The sequence below is a fragment of the Rana temporaria genome, chromosome 1 (assembly GCF_905171775.1).
Source record: "Rana temporaria chromosome 1, aRanTem1.1, whole genome shotgun sequence".
Taxonomy (NCBI): domain Eukaryota; kingdom Metazoa; phylum Chordata; class Amphibia; order Anura; family Ranidae; genus Rana; species Rana temporaria.
This window is the reverse complement of record NC_053489.1, coordinates 613,882,005-613,908,100: the sequence shown is the minus strand read 5'-3', so window position 1 is coordinate 613,908,100 and position 26,096 is coordinate 613,882,005. Positions and strand designations below refer to the sequence as shown.

General features: G+C 44.9%; 1 protein-coding gene across 8 annotated transcripts in view; it reads left to right on the top strand.

The window, feature by feature from the left end:
* Positions 1 to 26,096, top strand: part of CTBP1 (C-terminal binding protein 1) — a 556,415-nt gene that overhangs the window by 412,239 nt on the left and 118,080 nt on the right. For all 8 annotated transcript variants that reach the window (XM_040335258.1, XM_040335253.1, XM_040335255.1 and 5 more), the window contains one exon: positions 1,028 to 1,182. In XM_040335258.1, the coding sequence (XP_040191192.1) occupies positions 1,028 to 1,182 (155 nt within the window). The remainder of the gene's footprint in view (positions 1 to 1,027; positions 1,183 to 26,096) is intronic.

Below are 26,096 nucleotides of genomic sequence, written 5' to 3'. Positions count from 1 at the left end.
AAAGTAGTTGTAAACCTTAGACATGATACTAAGAGAAAAAAAGGTGACAGGTGGAGGAATCTCCAGCCTGTGATTGATGGCCTCAGCTCTGTTCTTGTGTTATTTGTAAAGGGGGTGTTTCCCTTGCCTCCAATCGGCTCTCGGAGCTCTCGTCACTGAGCTCTGCAATGTGCAACTTCAGCTCTCCACCCCTTTGTTTGTTTGTTTTCTGACCGCTCAGACAAGCTTTGAATGTTGAAGACTGCAGATAAACAGGTACAAATTACATAGGAAGATTTTTTCTTTCTTCTCTGTATCACCTGAGGCCAGTCACTTCACTGGGTTTATGTAAGGCCAGGTTCACATATATGGGGCTGCGGGATCGTGCCTTGGGTCCGGTTCGTGCCTGTTCACCAGTTCAGGCCTGAATTCGGACCTGAGCTAGACCCAAACACGCACAGGACCCTTTTGCAATTTTTTCTGCACCCGCCCCGGACATATGTGAACCGGCTCCATTGAGAGCCAGTCACACTCGCCTGTCATGCGAATTGGATGTGGTGGAGAAACCTGCATCCAATTCACATATATGTGAACCCAGCCTAAGGGTTTTAAACCACTTTAAGTTGGCCATAGATGGATCTTCTCCCTTTTTTTTTTATTAGCCAGTGGATGGATATAAAAAAGATCTGTATTCCTCTATCCACACATTTGAGGTCGATGGAGGAATCCTCCCCGCTGTGCTATTGTGTGCTGACAGCGGGGACTTTTCCTCTCTTGGAATTCGGTGACCTGCACTGCAGACGGTTGGCAGCAGCGCTGATTGAAGGAATATTTTTCAAAATTTACGTTCAGCAGGGACTGGCCGAACGTTGATCCATTTATGCCAGTTCCCATTCAAGAGAAGTTGTCCTAATGATCAGCTTTTCTCAAGCTTACTTGTTGCATTTTCCATGGCTGTAATAGCGCTCTGATTTATGTGGCTCTTCTGAGATTTTTTTTTTTAATCTTTTCCCCAATGTATTGATCTTTATTTTTCTTGTTTCTCTAGGCATTCGACCTCCCATTATGAATGGGCCCATGCATCCGCGGCCCCTCGTGGCCCTGCTAGACGGCAGGGATTGTACGGTAGAGATGCCCATTCTTAAGGATGTAGCCACGGTGGCGTTCTGTGATGCCCAGTCCACTCAAGAAATCCACGAGAAGGTAATTCAGCCCCTGCTTTCAGTATGTTTTTATGAAGGAATTGAGTAAAAGCGACCTGTCGGGATGGGAATACGAAAGTTGTCATTGTTAACTTGCTCAATGCATGTTCCAGGGCTGTTATGTTCCATTACCTGACCTGGCATGGGCATAATGGGTGTCGGGACAATGCTTTTTCCAGGGCAGAGACTATAGGAATGTTGACGCAAGTGTAACTTTAGTAAAAAATCAATATATCCTGTGCTTAGAACCAAAAACAACCAAGGCTGCTGCCCCCCTAAAACCAATCCCCCAAGAGGGATAGTAAAATTAGTGAAAAGTTATGAATGGGGGTGGTGGCGCTGCCTGCCCCTAACACCCTAAAGCAGGTAGAGTAAAAGAGGGCCCAGAAAAAGGGTCCAATAGTGTGAACTACTAATAAGTAACCTTATTAAGAATATTCAGTATGTGAACATCCACATTAAATACCAGTGACTAAATATTGAAACAAATATGTAAACATCAATTAATATAGTACTGTGAGAGCCGGTTCACACTGGGGCGACTTGGGATCCGACTTGAAGTCGCCTCAAGTCGTCCCAAGTCGCGCTGTCGAGAAAAACAATGCAAGTGAATGGGAGCGGTGTTAATACACACAACTCGAGTCGCTCCGACTTCAAAAGAAGTTCCTGTACTACTTCAATCCGACTTGTAGGCGATTTGTACCCATTGATTTCAATGGAAGTCGCCTCCAAGTCTGTTGTTTGATTGGCCACTGGAAAGTCTCCTGTCCTGGAAACGACTTCAAGTCGTGTTGTAAATCGCCCCAGATCGCCCTGTGGTTCATGCTCAAGTCGTGTTGGAGTCGCTTCTGAAAGTCGCGCTGGAAGTCGTGTCGCCCTAGTGTGAACCGACTCTAACATATAAGTGAACCTGTATCAGTCCTTACGCAGGTGTGTGCAATCCTACCAGCACATTACCAACCACAGTGACAGTCCCTTATTAGCACAATATAAAGTGTCATAAAAAAACTTGTTATCCAATGTGCCCTATAGAGATATGAAAATAAGAAATATAATAAAGGTGATAACCAAAAAACAAGAAAAAAAATATTAGTTGCAATATAGTACAGCAAGCGAAAGGTCGCATGAAGGATATCGCATAGAAGGGAATGATTGTCTCTAGTGAATCTAGGAATAAAAGTTCCATTATTTCCAATCAGGACTTTTAAGGTGTGGATTCTTGCAGTGAGGAGATGTGTTTCTATACCACAGATGGTGGATTCGCAGTGGTCCCGGTGCTCCCCCACAAGGGTCCCCACTCACCAGATCCAACTACCCCTACAGGGGTGTACAGCATGTAGTATAGATCTCCCAAGATTCCACTGCTCCAGGCCTCTCCTTTGGCAAGTCAGAACGATAAAAGCTTTCCAGCACCAAGTTGTATGGAAGTCCCTCAGAAAGAAAAAAGTTTGGCTCCCATAGTGTAATACTCAAGTACGGTTTATTGTGGCCATAAAATGCCAGTTAATACAAAATGTTGCGGCACTGTATAAACACAGTAGCGGCTCAAAGTTAAGATAAACAAAAAATAAAAGAAATTAAAAAAAGGTTTTAATTTAATTTTTTTGTTTATTTTTTATTTTTTGTTTATCTTTTAACTTTGAGCCGCTACTGTGTTTATACAGTGCCGCAACATTTTGTATTAACTGGCATTTTAAGTTAAGTATCACTTTAAGGCTACATTTACATGGGCAGTGAGGGGTGTGTAGCGCCCTGCTCCTGTTGACCAGGCGCTCTCATGTAAATTTAGTGGGATATCTGAGCTGTACATAGTTCAGATTTAATGTTATGGCTAAATTAGCTTCTGCTCCAGTGTTGGCTGTGTTGGTTTAGTTCCACTCTGTCGTCGGTAGGTGTCGTCACCACAGGCCGGTGTTGGAAGTACAACAGGCTAAGGTGTATTGGATGTCCCTTCCCCAGAAACAGCCCAGTGGTAGTGTTTTACCGCTGGGCATTCTGGGAGAGGATACTTAAGGGGCAGACACCATTTTTTTTCTCTCTGACCTTATGGCCCGCCTGGCCTAAGGTATGTGACAACTCTTCTTCTGCCTATGGGCCTGCTGACCTGAGGCTATGTTACTGCAGGTAGGCCCAGAAGTCCGTCTGGGGCCTACTGGTTCAGAGGTGGTCCTGTGCTGTCTTGCCTGCAAGGAAGAAGCCGAGCAATTGGAAGTTCCAGGGGAGAACCTTTCCTGTAGAGGACAAGGCAGAAGGCTGGTCTCTCAAGAAGGGCCTGGTGACTCAATTGGAGGATGCATCCTAACCAATCTACCTCGCAGTGCTGCCGGATGGCTTAAAGGACTTTGGTACTGTGCAGCTGTGTTTCACTTGTCATATACTGATCACCATATGCTGTGGCAGAGGATTGTTCAACAGTATAGTACTATCATCGAGTCTGTGGCAGAGACTTTTGTCTGTGCATCATTCCGGCTGCTAGGCCGGTGAGACAGGCCTATCCGGGTGAGCAAGATCCGCTGACAGCGCGTGTACTTGTCTCCGGGAGCTCCTTAGTGATCGGCACAAGGTATCTGAACTTCCCCTAACCCTGCATCCCTCTACTTCGGCAAGTTGTTTAATAAAAAAGCATTGGAAAGACTAAGATTTATGCGCACATCTGTTCTGACATTTGCCAATCATACTCCAAGTTTGGGCCACGGTGAACTGTGGGGTCACGGCAGGAACCAAAACAACTCAGCAGCTCCTCGGGGTAGTGCTACACATGCAGTTTGCCGAGTTCAGAGGTGGCTAAAACACTACGTCTGGATGCAGAAACACTCTGTGCTATGACCGCATACAACCCGCCTATTACCTGTGGTCAGTTTGTGCGCAGTCATAGATGAATACATTTAAAGCGGAGTTCCGGCCACAATTTCACTTTTTAAATATAAATACCCCTGTAATACACAAGCTTAATGTTTTCTAGTAAAGTTAGTCTGTAAACTAAGGTTTGTTTTGTTAGGTTGTTACAGCATTTAGACACTTTATAAAATATAAATTGACTGGGACCATCTTGTGTGGGCATCATGAAGCCAGACTGTATGACTTCCTGGATTTCAGCCTTGCAGATCTCGCACATGCTCAGTGCTGCACAAGCAGTGTCAGATCAGGTTTCAGCACCTGTGCTGTCCAAGTCACATGATTCTTTGAGACTGGGGAGTGCACAGACTCCTGGAAAGTTACACCCACTAGATTCCCAGGAGTGCGGTGTAGGTTAGGAAGCATTAAGCACCTAGGTGCAGGAAGAGGGAAGATTAACTATTCTGCCTAGAAAACAACACTTTGAAGGCATCTAAAAAAAAAAAAAAAAATTCGTAAAGGACTAATGACATTTTTTTAAAACTACTGATGTAATGTTATATTTATGGGTGGAACTCCACTTTAAAGGAAACTGCTCTCCCCCAAAAAGCAAGTGTTCTGCTTCGATTTGACCTGCTTTAAGCGCCATGACACTTAGGTGAGATCGGGCACCTTTGAATATAATGGGAATCCTTGATGCTGAGCTTTGACGTGCTTCAGAAAATGTACTTGAAATTGCTCACTTGTAAATGCAATTTGGGGTACTAACCAGGGCTGTGGAGTCGGAGTCGAGGAGTCGGAGTCGGGGGAAATTTTGGGTACCTGGAGTCGGAGTCCGACTCCTACTAAATTTAGATTGGAATTAAAAAAAAAAAAAGCAAGTTTATATGTCCCAATTCACAAAAAGTTATAATTAATGACTTCTCTACTGTAAGAATAAAGACCAATGCATGCAGTGCCTCACATAACCGCAAAACGAACACGTTAAGTGACCGTGAAGAAGCATGCTTTTCATGTGCTTCACTATATGGCACGCAACGCACAATTAGGAGCGGCAATACTTATACTTTCCATAGTGTTGTGTTCTGCTTTTACAGGGAACGCAGTGCCCATGTGTAACCTAGCCTCTCACTGATAAGGGATTAAATAAATATGTTTTTTGCAGGACTAGAGAGTGAGACACTTGTATAAGTGAAGGGAATGGAGGGCCAATAGTTCAAGACTGAAGCTGTAAACCATTGGAAAAACTGCTGTCATTTAGCTAAGGCTATAAAAACTTGTAAACTCCGAATGTTAGCTTAAACTTTAAACATGACTATGGGATTCTCCTAGGAAAATCATGTTTTAGAATAAATGCCACTTCCTGGATCCTCCCACTGCCCGATCTTCAGCAGCAGATAAGCACACAAAGGAGAAAGCAGCAGCCCAACTACCTCTCTAAGATTATTTTCAGCCCTAAAAATAATAAAGTCTGACTTAAGAGCCTCTATGAAAGAGGATCTGGCAGAGGCAATTATGCCTGCTGCTACTATCCAGCCACTTGATTGATTAATACATTTTTTTTAATAAAACGTTGTTTTCATTGTGTTTTGTCTTTTGCTTAAACTGTGCAATACAGTAGACTGTTGGCTTCCCAGCCAGTAGTCCTGTGGTAGGTTGCGTTTCTTTCCCTCAAGGAATGTATAAAATACATTTGCATATTAATACAGAGGAGTCGGGGAGTCGGAGTCGGAAGTACATAAAACTGAGGAGTCGGAACATTTATCTACCGACTCCACAGCCCTAGTACTAACACTCGTGTATCTGAAAACAAAAAAGATTTACCAATGAATCCATATTGGCAATTATTGTGTGTCTTTTATATCTGCCTGGGGCTCGACTTTAATAATATTTTAAGTCGGTGATGTGGAACAAATATACAAATCAGGATTTCTGACTTTCCTGACTTTTCCAGACTTTTCTCCTCTGCCTACTTGTTCCAGGTCAGCGATTTCAAATTATTGAAGGCGGAGGGTCATCTTGACTGTCGGGTATTCTCAGGAGGTCAACCGTTGTAGCTCCTTGTATTTTTCTCCTAAGGCCCCTTGCACATGGGGCTGTGTAGCTGTATAGTGCCCCTCCCAGGGTTTCTAGTTCACCCACGAGAGACGGTTGCAGCGTTCAGCCCCATTGCAGGCAGCTTGCTGTACCTATTAGACCTGGGGTTTATTGCCCTGTGCGTTCAGAGATGAAGGTCCGGGACACAGGTCCTCTGACTTGGACGGGGCTGGGAGGGACACAATGCAGCTGGACAGCCCCATGTTCTTGGGGCCTAATGAATTCCCTTTTTCCTGCATTGGTAGAAGATGCAAACTGCATGCAGATAACACCTCGCCCGGGATCCAACCTAAGAGCCCGGTGCATCCAGACAAAACGGCTAACGGCACTTCTTGAAATGAGCAAGGACACTTCTTGGTCTGAACGTGAACTCTACCTGCTGTTTTTGCATCTGACTGGGCCTTGCTCCAGCTCATTACATGCTGAAATACCATGTTGCTCGGACCTTGGCCGCAACTCAGCGTTGCGCGCCTCCTGGTTAAAGGGGGCCCGTTAATTTGCAAAGAGCATAGCCCGCCTAGAGGTACTGATTTGGCAAAATGTCTAAAGCTCGGGCTGCTGTGAGAGCATGTAAGTATAATTGCATTGATTCCTCTCTCTCGCGCTCTCTCCCTCTTGTCATTCTGATTTCTCCGCGTTCCTTAAGCCCAGCGTGAAAGCGGGACCGAATGAATGTCAGCGGGCAGCAAGATGACAAAGAAACATATCCTGCCGCAAAGAAACGTTTTGTCCGGGGCTGTGTAGGAATACGACCAGCACTAATTAAAAAAAACAAGGGCAGTTTTAAAGGCCTCGGAATGGAGTATTCTTGAGTAAGCTGCGGAATATAACAAAACCTAGAATTCTGCTGTATACGGGGGGGGGGGGGGTGTACCGCCGAAATGAAAGCTATCCATCGTGTGTGACTGCGCCTTTTGTTTATAGCCTTAATTAACCGCTTGTTTGAATAAGGCTTCTTATTGTGGCTGGGAAATGGACTGCTGGGTTTTAATTTCCGGCTCCACCCGACTCTGCTTGGCACATTTGTTCCATATACGCGGGCAGTCAGTGATTTATGTCGGGATCCGAATTGGCTGGGAGGCCATTGTCTCTAGTAATGGTGAAATGCAGATTCCATTGTGTTAGCTGGAAAGGAGAATGAAATTCTAGCCAGCGCTTCTTCTTCGGAGGATTTGTGTCAGAGAGAAACTTTCTGTAGAAATGATTATTGGAAGTAACCATCTGCTTTATATTCCGTGTAATGGAGAGCTCGGATTATTTCTACTATGTTGGTTTGTAGACCGCTTTCCTACAAGAATGGAGAGTGCGAGGGAAAGCGTCCAAATATGAGTTCATCACCCTCCAGCTCTCACTTTATTCTTTGTTTCCTCTTCATCCCTTTCACTTTTTACCCCTCCACTCCTCTTACATGTGTGTACACACTCTCTCTCCTCCTCTTACATGTGTGTACACACTCTCTCCTCCTCCTCTTACATGTGTATACACTCTCTCCTCCTCTTACATGTGTGTACACACTCTCTCCTCCTCCTCTTACATGTGTATACACTCTCTCTCCTCCTCCTCTTACATGTGTATACACTCTCTCCTCCTCTTACATGTGTGTACACACTCTCTCCTCCTCCTCTTACATGTGTATACACTCTCTCCTCCTCTTACATGTGTGTACACTCTCTCCTCCTCTTGCATGTGTACACACTCTCTCCTCCTCTTACATGTGTGTACACACTCTCTCCTCCTCTTACATGTGTGTACACACTCTCTCCTCCTCTTACATGTGTGTACACACTCTCTCCTCCTCTTACATGTGTGTACACACTCTCTCCTCCTCTTACATGTGTGTACACACTCTCTCCTCCTCTTACATGTGTGTACACACTCTCTCCTCCTCTTACATGTGTATACACTCTCTCCTCCTCTTACATGTGTACAAACTCTCTCCTCCTCTTACATGTGTGTGTACACACTCTCTCCTCCTCTTACATGTGTGTGTACAAACTCTCTCCTCCTCTTACATGTGTGTACACTCTCTCCTCCTCTTGCATGTGTACACACTCTCTCCTCCTCTTACATGTGTGTACACACTCTCTCCTCCTCTTACATGTGTATACACTCTCTCCTCCTCTTACATGTGTGTACACACTCTCTCCTCCTCTTACATGTGTATACACTCTCTCCTCCTCTTACATGTGTGTACACACTCTCTCCTCCTCTTACATGTGTGTACACACTCTCTCCTCCTCTTACATGTGTGTACACACTCTCTCTCCTCTTACATGTGTGTACACACTCTCTCTCCTCTTACATGTGTATACACTCTCTCCTCCTCTTACATGTGTGTACACACTCTCTCCTCCTCTTACATGTGTGTACACACTCTCTCTCCTCCTCTTACATGTGTATACACTCTCTCCTCCTCTTACATGTGTGTACACACTCTCTCTCCTCTTACATGTGTGTACACTCTCTCTCCTCCTCTTACATGTGTGTACACTCTCTCCTCCTCTTACATGTGTGTACACTCTCTCCTCCTCTTACATGTGTACAAACTCTCTCCTCCTCTTACATGTGTGTACACTCTCTCCTCCTCTTGCATGTGTACACACTCTCTCCTCCTCTTACATGTGTGTACACACTCTCTCTCCTCCTCTTACATGTGTATACACTCTCTCCTCCTCTTACATGTGTGTACACACTCTCTCTCCTCTTACATGTGTGTACACTCTCTCTCCTCCTCTTACATGTGTGTACACTCTCTCCTCCTCTTACATGTGTACAAACTCTCTCCTCCTCTTACATGTGTGTACACTCTCTCCTCCTCTTGCATGTGTACACACTCTCTCCTCCTCTTACATGTGTGTACACACTCTCTCCTCCTCTTACATGTGTGTACACACTCTCTCCTCCTCTTACATGTGTGTACACACTCTCTCCTCCTCTTACATGTGTGTACACACTCTCTCCTCCTCTTACATGTGTGTACACACTCTCTCCTCCTCTTACATGTGTGTACACACTCTCTCTCCTCCTCTTGCATGTGTGTACACACTCTCTCTCCTCCTCTTGCTCTTACATGTGTGTGTACACACTCTCTCCTCCTCCTCCTCTTACATGTGTGTACACACTCTCTCCGCCTCCTCCTCTTACATGTGTGTACACACTCTCTCCGCCTCCTCCTCTTACATGTGTGTACACACTCTCTCCGCCTCCTCCTCTTACATGTGTGTACACACTCTCTCCGCCTCCTCCTCTTACATGTGTGTACACACTCTCTCCGCCTCCTCCTCTTACATGTGTGTACACACTCTCTCCGCCTCCTCCTCTTACGTGTGTGTGTACACACTCTCTCCGCCTCCTCCTCTTACGTGTGTGTGTGTGTGTGTGTGTGTGTACACACTCTCTCCACCTCCTCCTCTTACGTGTGTGTGTACACTCTCTCTCCGCCTCCTCCTCTTACATGTGTGTACACACTCTCTCCGCCTCCTCCTCTTACGTGTGTGTGTGTGTGCACACTCTCTCCGCCTCTTACATGTGTGTACACACTCTCTCCGCCTCCTCCTCTTACATGTGTGTGTACACACTCTCTCCGGATCCTCCTCTTACATGTGTGTACACACTCTCTCCGCCTCCTCCTCTTACGTGTGTGTGTGTGTGTGTGTGTGTGTACACACTCTCTCCGCCTCCTCCTCTTACATGTGTGTACACACTCTCTCCGGATCCTCCTCTTACATGTGTGTACACACTCTCTCCGCCTCCTCCTCTTACATGTGTGTGTGTGTGTGTGTACACACTCTCTCCGCCTCCTCCTCTTACATGTGTGTGTGTACACACTCTCCGCCTCCTCCCTCAAATTTTTTTTTTATATATATGTTTTTGGGGGATATTTATTATAGCAAAAAGTAAAAAATATTGATTTTTTTTCAAAATTGTCGCTCTCTATTTTTTGTTTATAGCGGAAAAAATAAACGCAGAGGTGATCAAATACCACCAAAAGAAAGCTCTATTTGTGGGAAAAAAAGGACGCCAATTTTGTTTGGAAGCCACGTCGCACGACCGCCCAATTGTCAGTTAAAGCGACGCAGTGCCGAATCGCAAAAAGGGCCTGGACTTTAACCTGCATTTTGGTCCGGGTCTTAAGTGGTTAAAGTTCATGTTAAAGCGGAGTTCCACCTAAAAATGGAACTTCCGCTTAATCCACACCTCGCCCCCTTACATGCCACATTTGGCATGTCATTTTTTTTTGGGGGGGGGTGGGGGCTTCAGCAGAAGGAGACTTCCTGTCCCACTTCCTCCTTCCGCCGAGGGGCTGGAAAGGCGATTAGCTTAATCGCCTTTTCACAGCCCCTCCCTGTAGGCGAGCGCCTGTCCAATCGGACCGCGCCACGCCGCTCGCTCATGCGCACTGCCGCTCGCGCATGCGCAGTGGGTGCCCAGCCGTGAAGCCGAAAGCTGTCACTTCCGGGTGCCCACACTAAGAATGAAGACGCCGGCGAAGGGGGGGCGAGGAGCGGAGCCCTGGCCGGCGCGTCGCTGGAGCCGTGGAGCAGGTAAGTGTCTGTTTATTAAAAGCCAGCAGCTACACTTTTTGTAGCTGCTGACTTTTAATAAACTTAAAAAAAAGGTGGAAAACCCCTTTAAGGCAGGCGTCCCAATACTTTTGGTAATAGTGTATTTTAGATCGGCGTTCAAGAGCATAAAAAGAAAGGCTCCAAGCCTGCATTCGGAATGAAGCTTACACACAAACGTGCACATTTATTCTAGTAGCCAGAAAAATAATAAATTGCACCATTATGAAAATTATAATTTTTTTGTTTAAATTGGATTTTTATTTATTTTTTGGCAGAAAGATCAGGCGAAGATGGGAGTATTTGTGTAAGCTTGTATGCAGTCTTTGTGGTTTCAGTAGTTCCTTATTTCTAACAATAGCTTTCTTCTGAGGACGGGAGTTCTTCTTAGTGTCCCCTGGCTTTTGGTTGCTGCGGTTTACCTTCGCTATGCGGCATGTGTGAGCCTTTGCCCTGTAAGCTCCAGTCTGCGCTGAATGCCAACTGTGTGCTCTATTTAGCTGCCCTAAAATGATTGATGGTGAGAGGAGACAAACAACAAAAATTGGCACTTCCGCCCTCCCTTCTGTTGTTGCACAATGTGCTCATTCAAAATGGCCAAGAGAAAAAGTGACTCGTCACGCCAAATGTTTCTTTGAAAACCCCTAGAAGTTCCTCCACATAGAGGTGGCTGGGCTGTAGGCACTGACGTGCCAGTGTGAGCAAGCCGTCGTAAGTCATTAACTCATTATTGACCGTGTTCTAGAATAGATTTTTATTTAAATGTAAAAGTTCCAGTAACTTGTGTCCAAAAAATGTTTTTTTTTTCACTCCCTGACAAACAAATGTTTTGAGTGTTACAATGGCCGTAGGTTTCAGTATTGCTGGGAAATGTCCAGGGAATGCCCGTAGGGATGAAAATCTCTGACTATATGTAGAATTGGAATATTTGCTGTGATCTGCAGCATTACCAATACATGGGGCATTGCTAGACTCTGGCACTGGGGGCACGTGCCCCAGGTCTTGTATGCAGTGCCTCAGGTAGTTTTTGCCTTTAACCACTTCCTTACTGGGCACTAAAACCCCCTTCCTGCCCAGAGGACTTTTTGCGATTCGGCACTGTGTCGCTTTAACTGACAATTGCGCGGTCGTGCGACGTGGCTCCCAAACAAAATTGACGTCCTTTTTTCCCCACAAATAGAGCTTTCTTTTGGTGGTATTTGATCACCTCTGCGGTTTTTATTTTTTGCGCTATAAACAAAAATAGAGCGACAATTTTGAAAAAAAAAAATGTTTTATTTGTTGCTATAATAAATAGCTCAATTTTTTTTTTTTTTTATCCTCCGTCTAGGCCGATACGTATTCTACATATTTTTAGTAAAAAAAAAAAAAATCGCAATAAGCGACTGGTTTGCGCAAAAGTTATAGCGCCTACAAAATAAGGGACAGAATTATTTTTTTTTTTTACTAGTAATGGCGGCGATCTGCAATTTTTATTGCGACTGCGACATTATGGCGGACACATCGGACACTTTTGACACATTTTTGGCACCATTCACATTTATACTGCAAGTAAACCCTAGTTAACACTAGGGGGTGAGGAAGGGGTTAAATGTGTACCCTATATAGTGTTCTAACTGTGTGGGGGAAGGGGGGTGACTGGGGGAGGTGACCGATCTGTGTCTCTATGTACAAGAGACACAGATCGGTCTCCTCTCTCCCTGACAGCACCGCTGTCTGTGAGAGCCGGCAATGAGAAATTATCTCATATGTAAACATATGAGATCATCTCTCATTGGCCGCACAGATCGCCTAGCAAACGGCCACTCCGATTGGCCGTTCACGGCGATCTGTGATTGGCTGTGTCCAAGCGACACGGCCAGCACAGAAGTTCCCCGCTGCGCGCTCGGGGAACGCGGAATGGGGCGGACGTCAATTGACGGCGCCCCAGAATAGTAGAACCACCCTGCGGCCGTATATAGTCGTACGGCCGTCGGGAAGTGGTTAACCTCTTGACCACCGCCCCATGTCAAAAAGACGTCCTCCTTTTTAAAGTTGAATATCTCGATAACGGCAGCAGCTGCTGCCACAACCGAGATATTCATCTTTTCAGGGGGCGGTGGTGTACACGATAACGGCGGTCTCCGCGGCGGATTCGCCGCGAGATCGCCGTTATCGGTGGCGGGAGAGGGCCCTCCCGCCGCTCTCCCGCGCCCTCCGCCGCTTACCGGAGCCGTCGGTAGCGGCGGAGGGGATCGGATGTGTCCGGCAGCTGAGCGGGGACGGGACTGAAGGAGAAATCTCCTCCTCCGTCCTCTGCTGGGCGGAAGTGACGTCAAAACGTCAGTCCCGCCCAGCCTCTTAAAGAAAAATTTTTTTTTTTGTCATTTGAAAAAATGACTTTTTTTTTTTTATTTTTTATTTTTTGCATTTAAGTCTAATTATGAGATCTGAGGTCTTTTTGACCCCAGATCTCATATTTAAGAGGACCTGGCATGCTTTTTTCTATTACAAGGGATGTTTACATTCCTTGTAATAGGAATAAAAGTGATCAATTTTTTTTTTTTTCAGTGTAAAAAATTCTAAAACTAAATAAAAATAAATAAGAAAACCAAAAAAAAAATTTTTAAAGCGCCCCGTCCCGACGAGCTCGCGCGCAGAAGCAAACGCATACGCGAGTAGCGCCCGCATATGAAAACGGTATTCAAACCACACAAGTGAGGTATCGCCGCGATCGTTAGAGTGAGAGCAATAATTATAGCCCTAGACCTACTCTGCAACTCAAAAAATGCAACCTGTAGAATTTTTTAAACGTCGCCTATCGAGATTTTTAAGGGTAAAAGTTTGACGCCATGCCACGAGCGGGCGCAATTTTTAAGCGTGACATGTTGGGTATCATTTTACTCGGCGTAACATTATCTTTCACAATATATAAAAAAATTGGGCAAAATGTATTGTTGTCTTATTTTTTAATTAAAAAAAGTGATTTTTATCCAAAAAAAGTGCGCTTGTAAGACCGCTGCGCAAATACGGTGTGACAAAAAGTATTGCAATGACTGCCATTTTATTCCCTAGGATGTCTGCTAAAAAAAAATATATAATGTTTGGGGGTTCTGATTAATTTTCTAGCAAAAAAATTGTGATTTTCACATGAAGGAGAGAAGTGCCAGAATTTACCTGGTGGGCAAGTGGTTAATAAATGAACCCCTATTTATTTACTTCTATCACACATCTTAATGTGTCTCCTGGTTTCTCTACCATTTTTTATAGAGCTGAGCAGTGATGTGGGTGTTCAGTACATAGTTTAGAGATGGGCAGTAGTTAACAGACTTGTAGGGGTTGATTTATTGGAGACAAAAAGGCTATTTATTTTGAAGATGCGCAAATTCCCTTGCAAAGTGAACAGCCTATTTAATTTGCCTTTAGTAAATTAACCCGTGACAGCCTTTGCAGATCAGCTTTAGAAAATCATAGTAAACAGCAGTGGCAGCTGGTGCTCCATTTTTTTGGGGTGGAGCGGCAAACCCGAATGTTGTCACAAGTGGGTGGGCTCAGGGGGCAGTGCTCTGCGCCCCGTGCCCACCCTTTTTAAAGCCAATTGGAGCCTCGGGCTCAGGCTCTAATCACGTGCTTAAAATTAAAATAAAAAAAACAGTAAAACTCTCTGTATCCGGTGCCCTGCATGGAGATTAGGCTGCCAGGCACATAGAGAATAATGGAGGTGGTGCCCTTGCGCCCCTTTGGACATGCCACCGTTGGTAAATGCTATGCACAGCTAAAGGGATGCTGCTTTTAAATCTTCCAAAAACTGAGCTGTTACTTGATTGCGCCATCACTCAGTTGACACTTTATTTCTTTCTGAGTGCTTTTGATTTGTAGCCCACGGTCCTTTCTATTGGCCTAATGAAGGGCGTGTGTCTCTATTCATGACCAAAGGGATTTCTTTTTCCATATTCATTCTTTCATGTAAACTTGCATTGCTTATTTGCACAGGTAACACTGATACAACAGTCACTGAAAATTTGCAGTAAAAAATATGGCAGGAGGTTTCTGGAGGATTTTTTTCCTGTTTGTAAATTTTTTTTTTTTTTTTCCATCTAGCAAGGTTACCGACATGGTCCAAAATTTCTCTGCCATGAGGGGTATTTATACAGTAGTCACTAAGGTGCCTTCTGCACAGTGAAATCCCTCCAAAAGTCCTGTAGCAGGAGGGCTTTGCCCATAGGGATGAAAATCGCTGACTATATGCAGAATTGTAATATTTGCTCTGACCCACAGCATTACTAATACCAGGGATATTGCCTAGACCCTGGCACTTGAGGCAAGTACCCCAGATCTTGTATGCAGTGCCTCGGGTGGTCTTTTGTGACATGGCACAACTGCACACGTTTACTAGCTTTTTAATTACACTTTAAAGCTGATCTCCAACTTGACATTTTTTAAAGTGGAGTTCCACCCATAAATATAACATTACATCAGTAGTTTTAAAAAAAATGTCATTAGTCCTTTTACGAAAAACATTTTTTTTTTTTAGATGCCTTCAAAGTGTTGTTGCTAGGCAGAATAGTTAATCTTCCCACTTCCTGCACCTAGGTGCTTAATGCTTCCTAACCTACACCGCACAGACTCCTGGGAATGTAGTGGGTGTAACTTTCCAGGAGTCTGTGCACTCCCCAGTCTCAAAGAATCATGTGACTTGGACAGCACAGGTGCTGAAACCTGATCTGACACTGCTTGTGCAGCACTGAGCATGTGCGAGATTTGCAAGGCTGAAATCCAGGAAGTCATACAGTCTGGCTTCATGATGCCCACACTTAAGATGGTCTCAGTCAATTTCTATTTTATAAAGTGTCTAAATGCTGTAACAACCTAACAAAACAGACCTTAGTTTACAGACTAACTTTACTAGAATACATTAAGCTTGTGTATTACAGGGGTATTCATATTTAAAAAGTGAAATTGTGGCCGGAACTCCGCTTTAAGCACTTACAGAAACAAAATCGGCGGTGCTGAATAACCGCTGCACATAAAAACACTTAAAACAAATGGTTTTCCGTGCAGGGGTTATCCAGCGTCGGCTGATTTAGGTATTACTTGGTAAAATATTCACAGAACTGATGATCCAGCACGTGGAGACATTTGTTTCTGGAACGGCAATGTATTGTCTCCAGTGATCATCTATGTAAGCGAAGAGTTTGGCCATCAATTTAGGGGGCACTTCTCAACTGACTGTTCATGCTATGAGCTGTAGGTATGGTATTTTATTACAGGTATTTATATAGTGCTCACAATTTACGCAGCCCTTTACATACTGCACCTTCACATCAGCCCCTGGCCTCAAGGAGCTTACAATCTAGGGTCTCTACCTCCCATGTGTACATGCATCTACAGAGCATGGCTTTGGAGTCTTGTAGGACACCCACGCCAGCACAGGGAGAACATTCAGATGGTGTCCTGGTTGGGAATTGAACCAGGGACCTTTTTAGTCCTGGAAAGCAGAAGTGCTAACCACTGATCCGCTGTGCTGCCCAAGTAATGAGTAAAACATTTCTGCCAGAGTTGTTGCTCTGTGTATTTTTCATAGGAGGCTGTCTCTGATTAATACTGAAAGTAGCACATGTTGTATCAATTTTTCTGGTGCTAAGTGGAGAGCTGCATATAAAGCATCATGCATGGTCTTCCCTGGAAGGAAGATGATTGTGGATTCCTGGCATTCTCCTACATCTGTGGAAGCACTTCAGATAAACAGCAACTTCTCAAATTGTCACTTCTGCTAAACAAATGTCTGCAGTTGAAATAACTTTGCTGCAGTTTGCACAATGATTCCTACCACCCCACCGAACACAAGTTTGTCAGCAAAGAAGATTTAAAGGGTAACTGCACTCAGATATTCACAACAGAGTGCAATGGCTACCTTCACCCTTAGTGTGGTCCATGACATCGCCCTCCAAAGCGGTGCACAACACAGCGGGCTCCTTCACACAGTACTATGCATACGATTGAATACACATGTACTGTATTGCTGTACATTGATACTTTACAGAATGGTATGCATGAATAAATTCCTGACATATGTAGCATTCCCCCCGGAGGAGCTGCTGGATTTTTGGGCGGCGTGTTACCTCGTGGCTCCTCCAAAATTCCTAGGGGTGAATGATGCGTATTGCATGTAGTAGAAGTAAAGGAATGTCCAGACAGGTGCTCTTTGCTGTGCTTTTTATTACCCAGCCGGGTAAAATCAGTAAACTTGTGGTGAGGAAAGTAAAGCTGAAGAAGATGGGAGAATTGCAGATTCAGGCGTAATGATTGATTGATTTAATAGATTTGTAATGCGCCAAATACTGACCCGTCAGGGCAGTGTCTAAGCGAAACACTCCTGCTCCCAAGCGTAATACTTCTCTTCACCACTCCCGCCGGAGTGGGTTTAGTGTACCCGGACAGGCCTCATTGACCTGGCAGCCGGAGTGTCACTCGAACCTTTGTAGGAATAAGTCTCTGCCACAGACCCTCATTGGTGAACTTGGGAGAAAGTCTCTGCCACAGACCCCTCTCAATGAGCCTCAGAAGATACCTCTGCCACAGGTCCCCTCTGGGTTGGATTATTGGAGATATGACTCCTTACTCTGGATCGCCTTCAACTTGCTGCCCAGGTACCAACCGACAGGTGATCAATCCCTCGGTGTTCGCTACCTCGATCCCCGGTGGTTTGTCCAGGCCCTTTTGGACCGCCAGCCTCTCAATGACGCTCCTCAGACTGAATCCCCACCGAACAGCGGTACAGCTTGGGATCTTCAGATTGGGAACCCAGTCACTCACTGGGTCCCTGCCACTGTTCAGATGCTCCGGGTCAGCAGGAACACTGCGTGGCACGCATGCCCTGGACTGGTAGGCCAAAAGGCCGGGGCACCGTGATGTGGCCAGCCTAAAGGTGGGTGCCACACTGGATGAAGACAGACCCAGAACCAATGGCGTCTGTCCCATAAATACCCCTCCCCAGCATGCACAGCTAGGACAAACCCTTGTGATTGGCTGCTGGGAAGAGCACCCAAACCTCGACTCCACTGCTGCCACCTGCAGTACTGGGGTTGGAAGAACACCCTAGCACAGCAGAATGGGCTCACAGCACAGCCAAGCTGCATCTGTCCCCGGCCCTCTAAACGGAGAACACAAGCGAGCAAACACTGCAGATCACTCGGTTCTCACAGCTCCCCGGGCATAGTGCTAGTGACAGTCAGCAGCTTTCTGTTCTGCCCCCCCCCCCCCGCGCTCACTGGAGCACTGGGCTGCGGAGGGAGTGGAAGCGGAGTCTGGTGCTGGTCCAGGCGTGTGGGCGGATCCCGATTCCATTGTCGCAATCTTCCCCGAGCCTGGACCTGTTCGGTGGCGTCACAGTGGACCTCAGTCTGCTGGCTGCTGAAAAAGGATCACGGGAGTGAAGAACTATCGGCACTCATGTGATCCACAGGAGAAGTACAGCCAAATTAGATTTTCCTGTACTTCTCTTTAAGAAAAGAGGCTACAGCAGGGCCTGATCTATGTCCAACATTTGTCAACACAGCGAATAACCACATAGGTGTCTGGTTTAATGGGATTGTGTAATCTGTGAGCAAGCGTCCCATTCCAGGAAGTATATGGTCACCCTGGATGACGTCTGACTAAAGATGGTGCCAAATTTGGTTCCATTCTACAGAGAAGAGCAGATGGAGGCATTGTCAGGTGTACCCCCTAGGTGTCACGCTTACACGTTATTTGGCATGCATATATTTAAATTGTAACTAAACCTGAAATATGTAATATATTGCAGCTTACTGGCCCTTAGATGTAGTGGCTGCATTTGTTTTCTTTTTTTCCCCAGGCTATTTTATTTTCACCTGATGACCTCGCCAATCGCACCCCATCCAGTGCAAGGATGACAAACTCCTTCATCCATCTGTATCATAAGGGAAGCAAGATAAGATTATGAATACCTGCCCATCTGTTATAGTAAATGACATGGCGGCATGTTCTGTAGTCATTACAGAAAGATGAGAGCAATGTAACTGATATCAGTCAACACAGGAAGTTATCAGCTCCCAAGATTTCTAGCAGGGCTAAGAGGTTTTTTTTGTACTTGTCAAACAGATATAACCAAACACTTTTAATGGTATTTTTAACAGATTAAAAAGGACCAAATAAGACGTCAAATGTTAGGGTTACGTACACTTAAACGTAGAATAAAAATCGAATGGCAAGTCTGGTTTAATGGAAATCAATGGGCAGAGGAAATGCAATTTACAACAGAATATGCACTTCAATGCATATGTAAATGTAAGAATTATGCTGCATATATTCAAAACGTATTTGTGTACAGGGCTGGACTGGGAATAAAAACCAGCTCTGGAAATAATTTCATACCAGCCCCACAGCATTATTATACCAGCCCAACAGCATAATGTCGTTATGGTACAGGACGAGAGGTCAGAGGATGGGGACATGGTACAGGAGGAGATGCCTGGGTACTGTGGATATGGTACAGGAGAGGCTGCTGACATGGTACAGGAGAGGCTGCTGACATGGTACAGGAGAGCAATAACAGGAGGTGGTCAGAGGCTGCAGGGGGGGGGGTCTTACTGGGTTGTGATGAGGCATGCTCCACTGCCGAGACCTCACTTCATTGCCACCTTGCATTTTAAAATTGCGCCAACCTTGCGTCAATGCCCATGCGCCCTCCTGCCCCAAAGATGGCCACGTGTGTGAACAGGCATGCGCAGTTGACATGTCGGTCCCGGGCCTGCAGTCATATTTTTTTCACGGGGGCTACTGCCTTCAAAGCGGCCCCAGGGAAGATGGCCTTGCTGGTCTACCGAGAAATTTCCTGGTATCCTGGAAGGCCTGTCAGGTTCTGTGTGTGTGTGTTTGTGTGTATACTGTATGTGTGTAGCGATATATCTGCATATAGATTAAGGGCATGGGGACTAGCACACTTGCATTACAAATGTAGCGCTACCCACTCAGGAGCCGCTGATTGATTTGGGATCGGCGTATTAAGTTACCTCTATGTGAGGGGTGAAGGTAGTGAGTTGAGCAGTAATCGAATGTCCAATCTGTAGATGAGGTTTTCTGAATGCTTTATTTCCTTGGTCCAACACGACCAACACATCAACTTAAGGTAGACAGGGCAGGCTGATGAAATTAGAATAACTTTGCAGTATCAGGCTTGGATGAAGAAAGCCGCTTTGCCTTCTGTAATTGTAGCAATGCGTCGCCACTCTAGCCAGAGTGGGTGAAGTGCCCCTGAACAGACCCCCCTCACAGGCCTGGCAGCCAGAGCGCCACTTAAAGCTTCTGGGAGGAACAAGTCTCTACCACCGACTTGGCTCTAATTAAATGTTGGGGCCTCTGTCACAGGCCTAGTGCAAGATTAGATTGAGCAGTAGAGCGAAGCCTCCCAGTAAATCACGTCGGGGTCACTGGTTGACAGTGTAAGTGTACCTGTCAATGTCCCGGTCACCATATCACCCAATGGTTCGTTCAAGCCCTTATGGATAACCTGCCTCTGGGTTCTCCTCAAGCCGATCCCCCACCGAACAGAATACAGCTTGGGATCCTCTCAGTGGAAGTGGGGACCCAGTAAGTCACTGGGGCCCCTTGGTAGCATCAGTTGCTCCAGGCCAAAAGTCAGGAACTCCGGTGTAGCACGCGACCCCAGGCCAGGTGGGCGCCGGAACCAGGAACCCGCGAAGAACCCAGAACAACGGCCTCCGCCACAGAAATACCCCTCCCCAGCATGCCCCGCGAGGGAAAACTCCTCCAATTGGCTGCTGGGAAGAAGCGGCTCCGCCTGGACTTCTCTGGCGCCACCTGCCGCCCAGAGATGAAACCACATCCCTGGAACGCAGACTGACCCACAGAACATTCCAGATTTGGCGACAGCCAAATTTGACAAAATCAAGAATGAGAGCAACATAAAATTTAACATGGCGTCCTTTCTGAAAGTAAAGGGGTGCTACACAAACTTGCGCACACGCAGTGCACTCTCACTCAGCCTCTGCTACAGGGTGAGGGGGAGCACACTGACACTGTGCATGTCCAGTTTTGGGTTGTGACTGATCATCTCAATGGAATTTTTCTGTCAGGCTTTGGGGGATGACCCTCGTGGTCTTAATGTTAAGGCTTTTAAATGAAGGCCAAAACGGCTCAGCGTTTATGAATACACTGTGGCCCCTGGACTGCATAGTTAATTTTCTTAAAGTGAATTTGGCCTTTAGTGTCTTAGCCTGGCGTTCTCCTTTATTACTGGTGACTTGTATTTCAATGTTGTTGTCCAGAACCGGTTCAGCTGCCGGTTGTGATTCTTGCCCGCCATGAACAGTCGCACACAGGGACATTGCAGCAGCTCGGGGGGAAATGTACTTTTGTTTGTAGTGAGATTTGCTTCTTGCCTCACCAGTGTTTAACGCCACCAGCAACAAAGTGAGATTTCATCCTTTGAGTACAGATCACAGAGCGTTTGAGGATAATGGGAAACCACAGTGCTGCTAATAATACACTCGCAGAGCTGATTGTGTCTGACGCTTGTTTGCAAATAAGAACATGTCAACATGTTGCAGCCATTTCAGCCCAGTTAGTGTTGGGATTGTGTTCGGCGGGGGGCAGCAAGCAGATTACTCGACTGATTTTTTTTTTTCTTTTCTTTTGGAATGTGAAATGCTGCAGTTATGTAACACATGATTCCCACTGTTTGCGGAGCATTATGGGCCCCTGGGGTTGGAGTGTCTCATAAAATTATTGAGACGCTTCACAAGTGCCATGCATAGAAAGGAGGCTTGTGGCGCTGCACTCAGGGACTAAATCACCATTGTATAATGTCTTCCGGAGGAATGGAAATATAATTCAAATGTATGCTGAAGTTCCCTGAAGCTGAGTAATGTTGGAAGATTTCACAAGCAAGGACTGGAGGTGAAGAAAATGGCTTATTTAAAGTGGATATAATTAGGAGCTTGTCCTCCAGGCTTTCTCTCTTCCTCCCTTCCTCTTGCGCGCTTTCCTCTATGTTTATGTGTTGCTGGCTCCTAATTTTTTTTTTTTGGGCAGAACACCACTTTAAGTTAACCACTTCAGCCCAGGAAGAATTTACCCCTTTCCTGACCAGAGCACTTTCTGCGATTCTGCATTGCGTCTCTTTAACTGACAATTGCGCGGTCGTGGGACGTGGCACCCAAACAAAATTGACGTCCTTTTTTTTTCCGCGCAAATGGCTTTCTTTTGGTGGTATTTGATCACCTCTGCAATTTTTATTGTTTGCGCTATAAACAAAAGAAGAGCGACAATTTTGAAAAAAGCAATATTTTTTTACTTTTTGCTATAATGTCCCCCAAAAATATATAAAAATAACAAATTGTTTCTTCAGTTTAGGCCGATATGTATTCGTGTACATATTTTTGGTAAAAAAAATCGCAATAAGCGTATATATTGATTGGTTTGCGCAAACGTTATAGCGTCTACAAAATGGGGGATAGATTTATGGCATCTTTATTTTTTTTATTAGTAATGGCGTTGATCTGTGATTTTTTTTTTTTATTGTGACTGCGACATTATGTCGGACACTTTTGACACTATTTTGGGACCGTTGTCATTCATACAGCGATCAGTGCTATTAAAATGCACTTACTGTGTAAATGACACTGGCAGGGAAGGGGTTAAACACTAGGACGATCAAGGGGTTACGTGTGTCCTAGGGAGTGATTCTAACACTGAGGTAGGGGGTGGGCTACCACTGACATGACAGAGATCACTGCTCCCGATGACGGGGAGGAGTAGATTCCTGTCGTGTCACTAGGCAGAACAGGGACTATATTGTTTATATAGGCATCGTCCCGTTCTGCCTCTTGTACTCGCGGGTCGCCGGCAAACATAGAGTTCGGAACCTGCGGGCACACATTTGTGCGGCAGGCGCGCACCCGCAAGGCAGCAAATTTAAAGGGACGTACCTGTAGGCCCATTTGCCTGCCTGTGCCATTCTGCCGATGTATATGTATGTGATGAGGTCGGCAAGTGGTTAATTTAACCTTGAGCTACTGGGGTCTGTAAACCAGATGTAAAGGGATAAAACAATGTGGGAAAAAGAGCTGCCAGCTTTACTACCTGGCTAGGAAAATGGGGAAAAATTAAACCAATATTAAAATGTACTATATTTTTTATTTTTAATAAAAAAAATCACTATCATAATAAAGAAAATGGATACAAAAACAATACTTTCCCTTTAAGAAAGCATTTTGTTCCAGCTTTCAGCATTTCTGCACCCATTTTTACCCCCTTTTGCCCTTCTGATTAATTAACACCATGTATTCCTGGGATGTCCTCTGGTATCGCATTGTACAGATCGCTCCTGGCATCACTTATTGCTTGTGAATCCGCAGTGAGCTGAGCTGTCTTGATCTATGGACTTCAAGTGATAAATCTCTCCTGTTACAAAGTCACTGGAGTTTTCTCTTTCAGCCACGATTATGGATGACAAAACCTTCCCAGCACCTTCATACCAGAGTGCCAGTTTATAACTTTATTACAAGTGATGGGTCTGTGCGGAGGCCCTGTGGTGATTATACAGCAGGCTCTGTGAGAGGCACAGGAGCTACAATCACCAACAATAGATTTGCTGTTCCTATTTAACAGTTGTGTGTTTTTTTTTTTTTTTTGTCGAAGCGGCTAATTTACCAGTTACGGTAACTGTCCCTTGTGCAGGGACTGCAATCACAACCTGTCGTCAGTCTGTGATATTGATCCAGTTCTGTGACTTTTGTATTAGCCCATGTAAGCAGTTTTTTATTACAAAATATAAACGTTAATATTGTACTATTAAAAAAAGAATAAAAATAAAAACTCTGTAAACAATGTGATACAATACATAGTCCAACACTTGCAATTTACATCTTTCAATGCTGCAGCTCTCAAGTGCTGCTTTCCTGAGCATTGTGGGCCAGATTCACGTAGAAGTGCGGCGGCGTAACGTATCGTAGATACGTTACACCGCCGCAAGTTTTCATCGCAAGTGCCTGATTCACAAAGCACTTGCAATGAAAACCTACGCCGGCGTAAGCCCGCGTAATTCAAAGGGGCGTGTGCCATTTAAATTAGGCACGCTCCCGCGCGGACCTACTGTGCATGCTCACTTTTGAATTTCCCGCCGTGCTTTGCTCGAAGTGACGTAATTTTTTCGAACGGCGACGTGCGTAGCGTACTTTCGTATTCCCGGACGTCTTACGCAAGAAATTTTTTTTTTAATTTCGACGTGGGAACGACGGCCTTACTTTAACATGGGCTGTGTAAAGTTAGGGCAGCTAAAACGGCGACTAATTTTGCGACGGGAAACTAGACTAGCAGCGACGTAGCGAACGCAAAAAAAGTTGTGGATCGCCGTAAGTACTAATTTGCATACCCGATGCTGGTTTACGACGCAAACTCCCCCCAGCGGCGGCCGCGGTATTGCATCCTAAGATCCGACCGTGTAATTCAATTACACCTGTCGGATCTTAAGGCTAACTATGTGTAACTGATTCTATGAATCAGTCGCATAGTTGGGAAGCCCCTAAAACAGAGATACGACGGCTTATCAGGAGATACGCCGTCGTCGTATCTCTTTTGTGAATCTGGCCCCCTGTCTTCACAGGAAAGTTAAGTGGATTGTGCAGTCTTTTAAAGCATGTACACACAGTAAGAACATTGGAAGAAAAATTTCATGTGACGAACAATCAGCCGAGTATCCGATCGTTGGTGTAGTGCTTTCAAAAACTGAAGTTGCAGGCTAGTAGATTTTTTTATCATGAGTGAACGTTTTTTTTTTTTTTTTTTTTAGCTTAGGTGGACATAGTATTACGTCCTTGGGTTGAAGTGGAGATATCTGAATGATGCCTGCATCTGCAAGCACCATTCAGATATTGTTTTCTTTTCAGCTGCCGATTCCCTCATGTGTAAAAGCAATGCTATTGGCTGTTCAGCTGCTTTGAGGATGCCCCTCCCGCCGCCCTTTAGTGCTTTTTCCAACTTTCCCGTGTAATTGGGGAGCCAGAGAATGATCTGGCTAACACTGGCTGATTACCATAGAGCTGACTGTGCACCAGATGGTCCCTGGCAATCTTTATGACCCTTAGAGACTGCAAGCAACGTCACTTCTGGCGCTGGTAGATGTAAACACTGCCATTTTGTTTTTTTAGCTGGAAAGCCTGAGATCGTTCTCTTCCTTTTTTAATCTCAGGCTTTCAAGCATAGAGGAGAGATGTGGACTTGCAGACCCCAGATCTCTCCATAAAGAGAACCTGTCATGTTAATTTCCTATTACAAAAGATGTTTACATTCCTTGTATTAGGAATAAAAATTATGATTTTTTTTTTTTAAGTGAAAGTGTAAAAATGTAATAAATACGTTTTTAAAGTGCCCCCGTTCCCGTGTGCTCATGCGCAGAAGCGAATGTATACGTAGGTTGCACCCACATATGTAAACGGTGTTCAAATCTTACATTAGGTTTTGCCGCAAACGTTTGAATTTGGACCTAAAGCCCTATATCTTTTCTAACAGGGGTATCCTTGGCTCCCAGAGTAGTCTGCAGAATGAAGAAAAGAGGTCACCACAAAAACATTAAGAATCCAGTACGTCTCTAGAGGAAAACGCTAATGCATATTAGGGGCCTAAAAAAAAATAATAATTTTAAAACCATGAAAGCGCCTCATGCTCGCATACAAATGCAAATGACGATTGCACCACAAATGTGAGGTATCGCCACAAACATTAGAGCTAAGGCAATAATTCAAGCACCAAACTTCCTTATAAAGCACCACTCATGGATAATTGAATGTACTGTAGTCTGTTGTCCTTCCACGGGCTTGCTCAATTTTAAAGCGTGGCATGTTAAATATATATTTCCTCTGCGTAACCTCTTTTATATTTAACAAAAAAAGTATCTAGTGTTTTGTATGCACTGAAATTCATGAGATTATTATATATTTTTTTTGAAAATGGCATTTTATAAAATGACTGCGCACATATCATGCAACATAAACACAACCACCATTGTATTCTCAAGGGTCTCTGCTTTCAAAAATATAAAATGGTTGGGAGTTCTAGCAAAAAAAAAAAAGATGTTGATTTTAACATTATATATGAGAAATGTCAGACGTGACCCAGTTTTGAAGTGGTTAAAGAAAACCTGTCATTGCAGAATTACTAGGTCTGTCCTCGCTGACCTCCTAAAAGTGGTAGTTGCCTGTCATACTGGGCCTCTGCATCAATACTTTTAGGTAGATGAGTTAGGCCGGCTTATCTACAGATAAGCCGGCCTAACTCAATATCTACGCCGACTTATGTTTAAGTGTATTCTCAAACAGAGATACGCTTAAACATATATAAGATGAGACGGTTTGCGCCGTCCTATCTTAGGTTGCAATATTGAGGCTGGCCGCTAGGTGGTGTT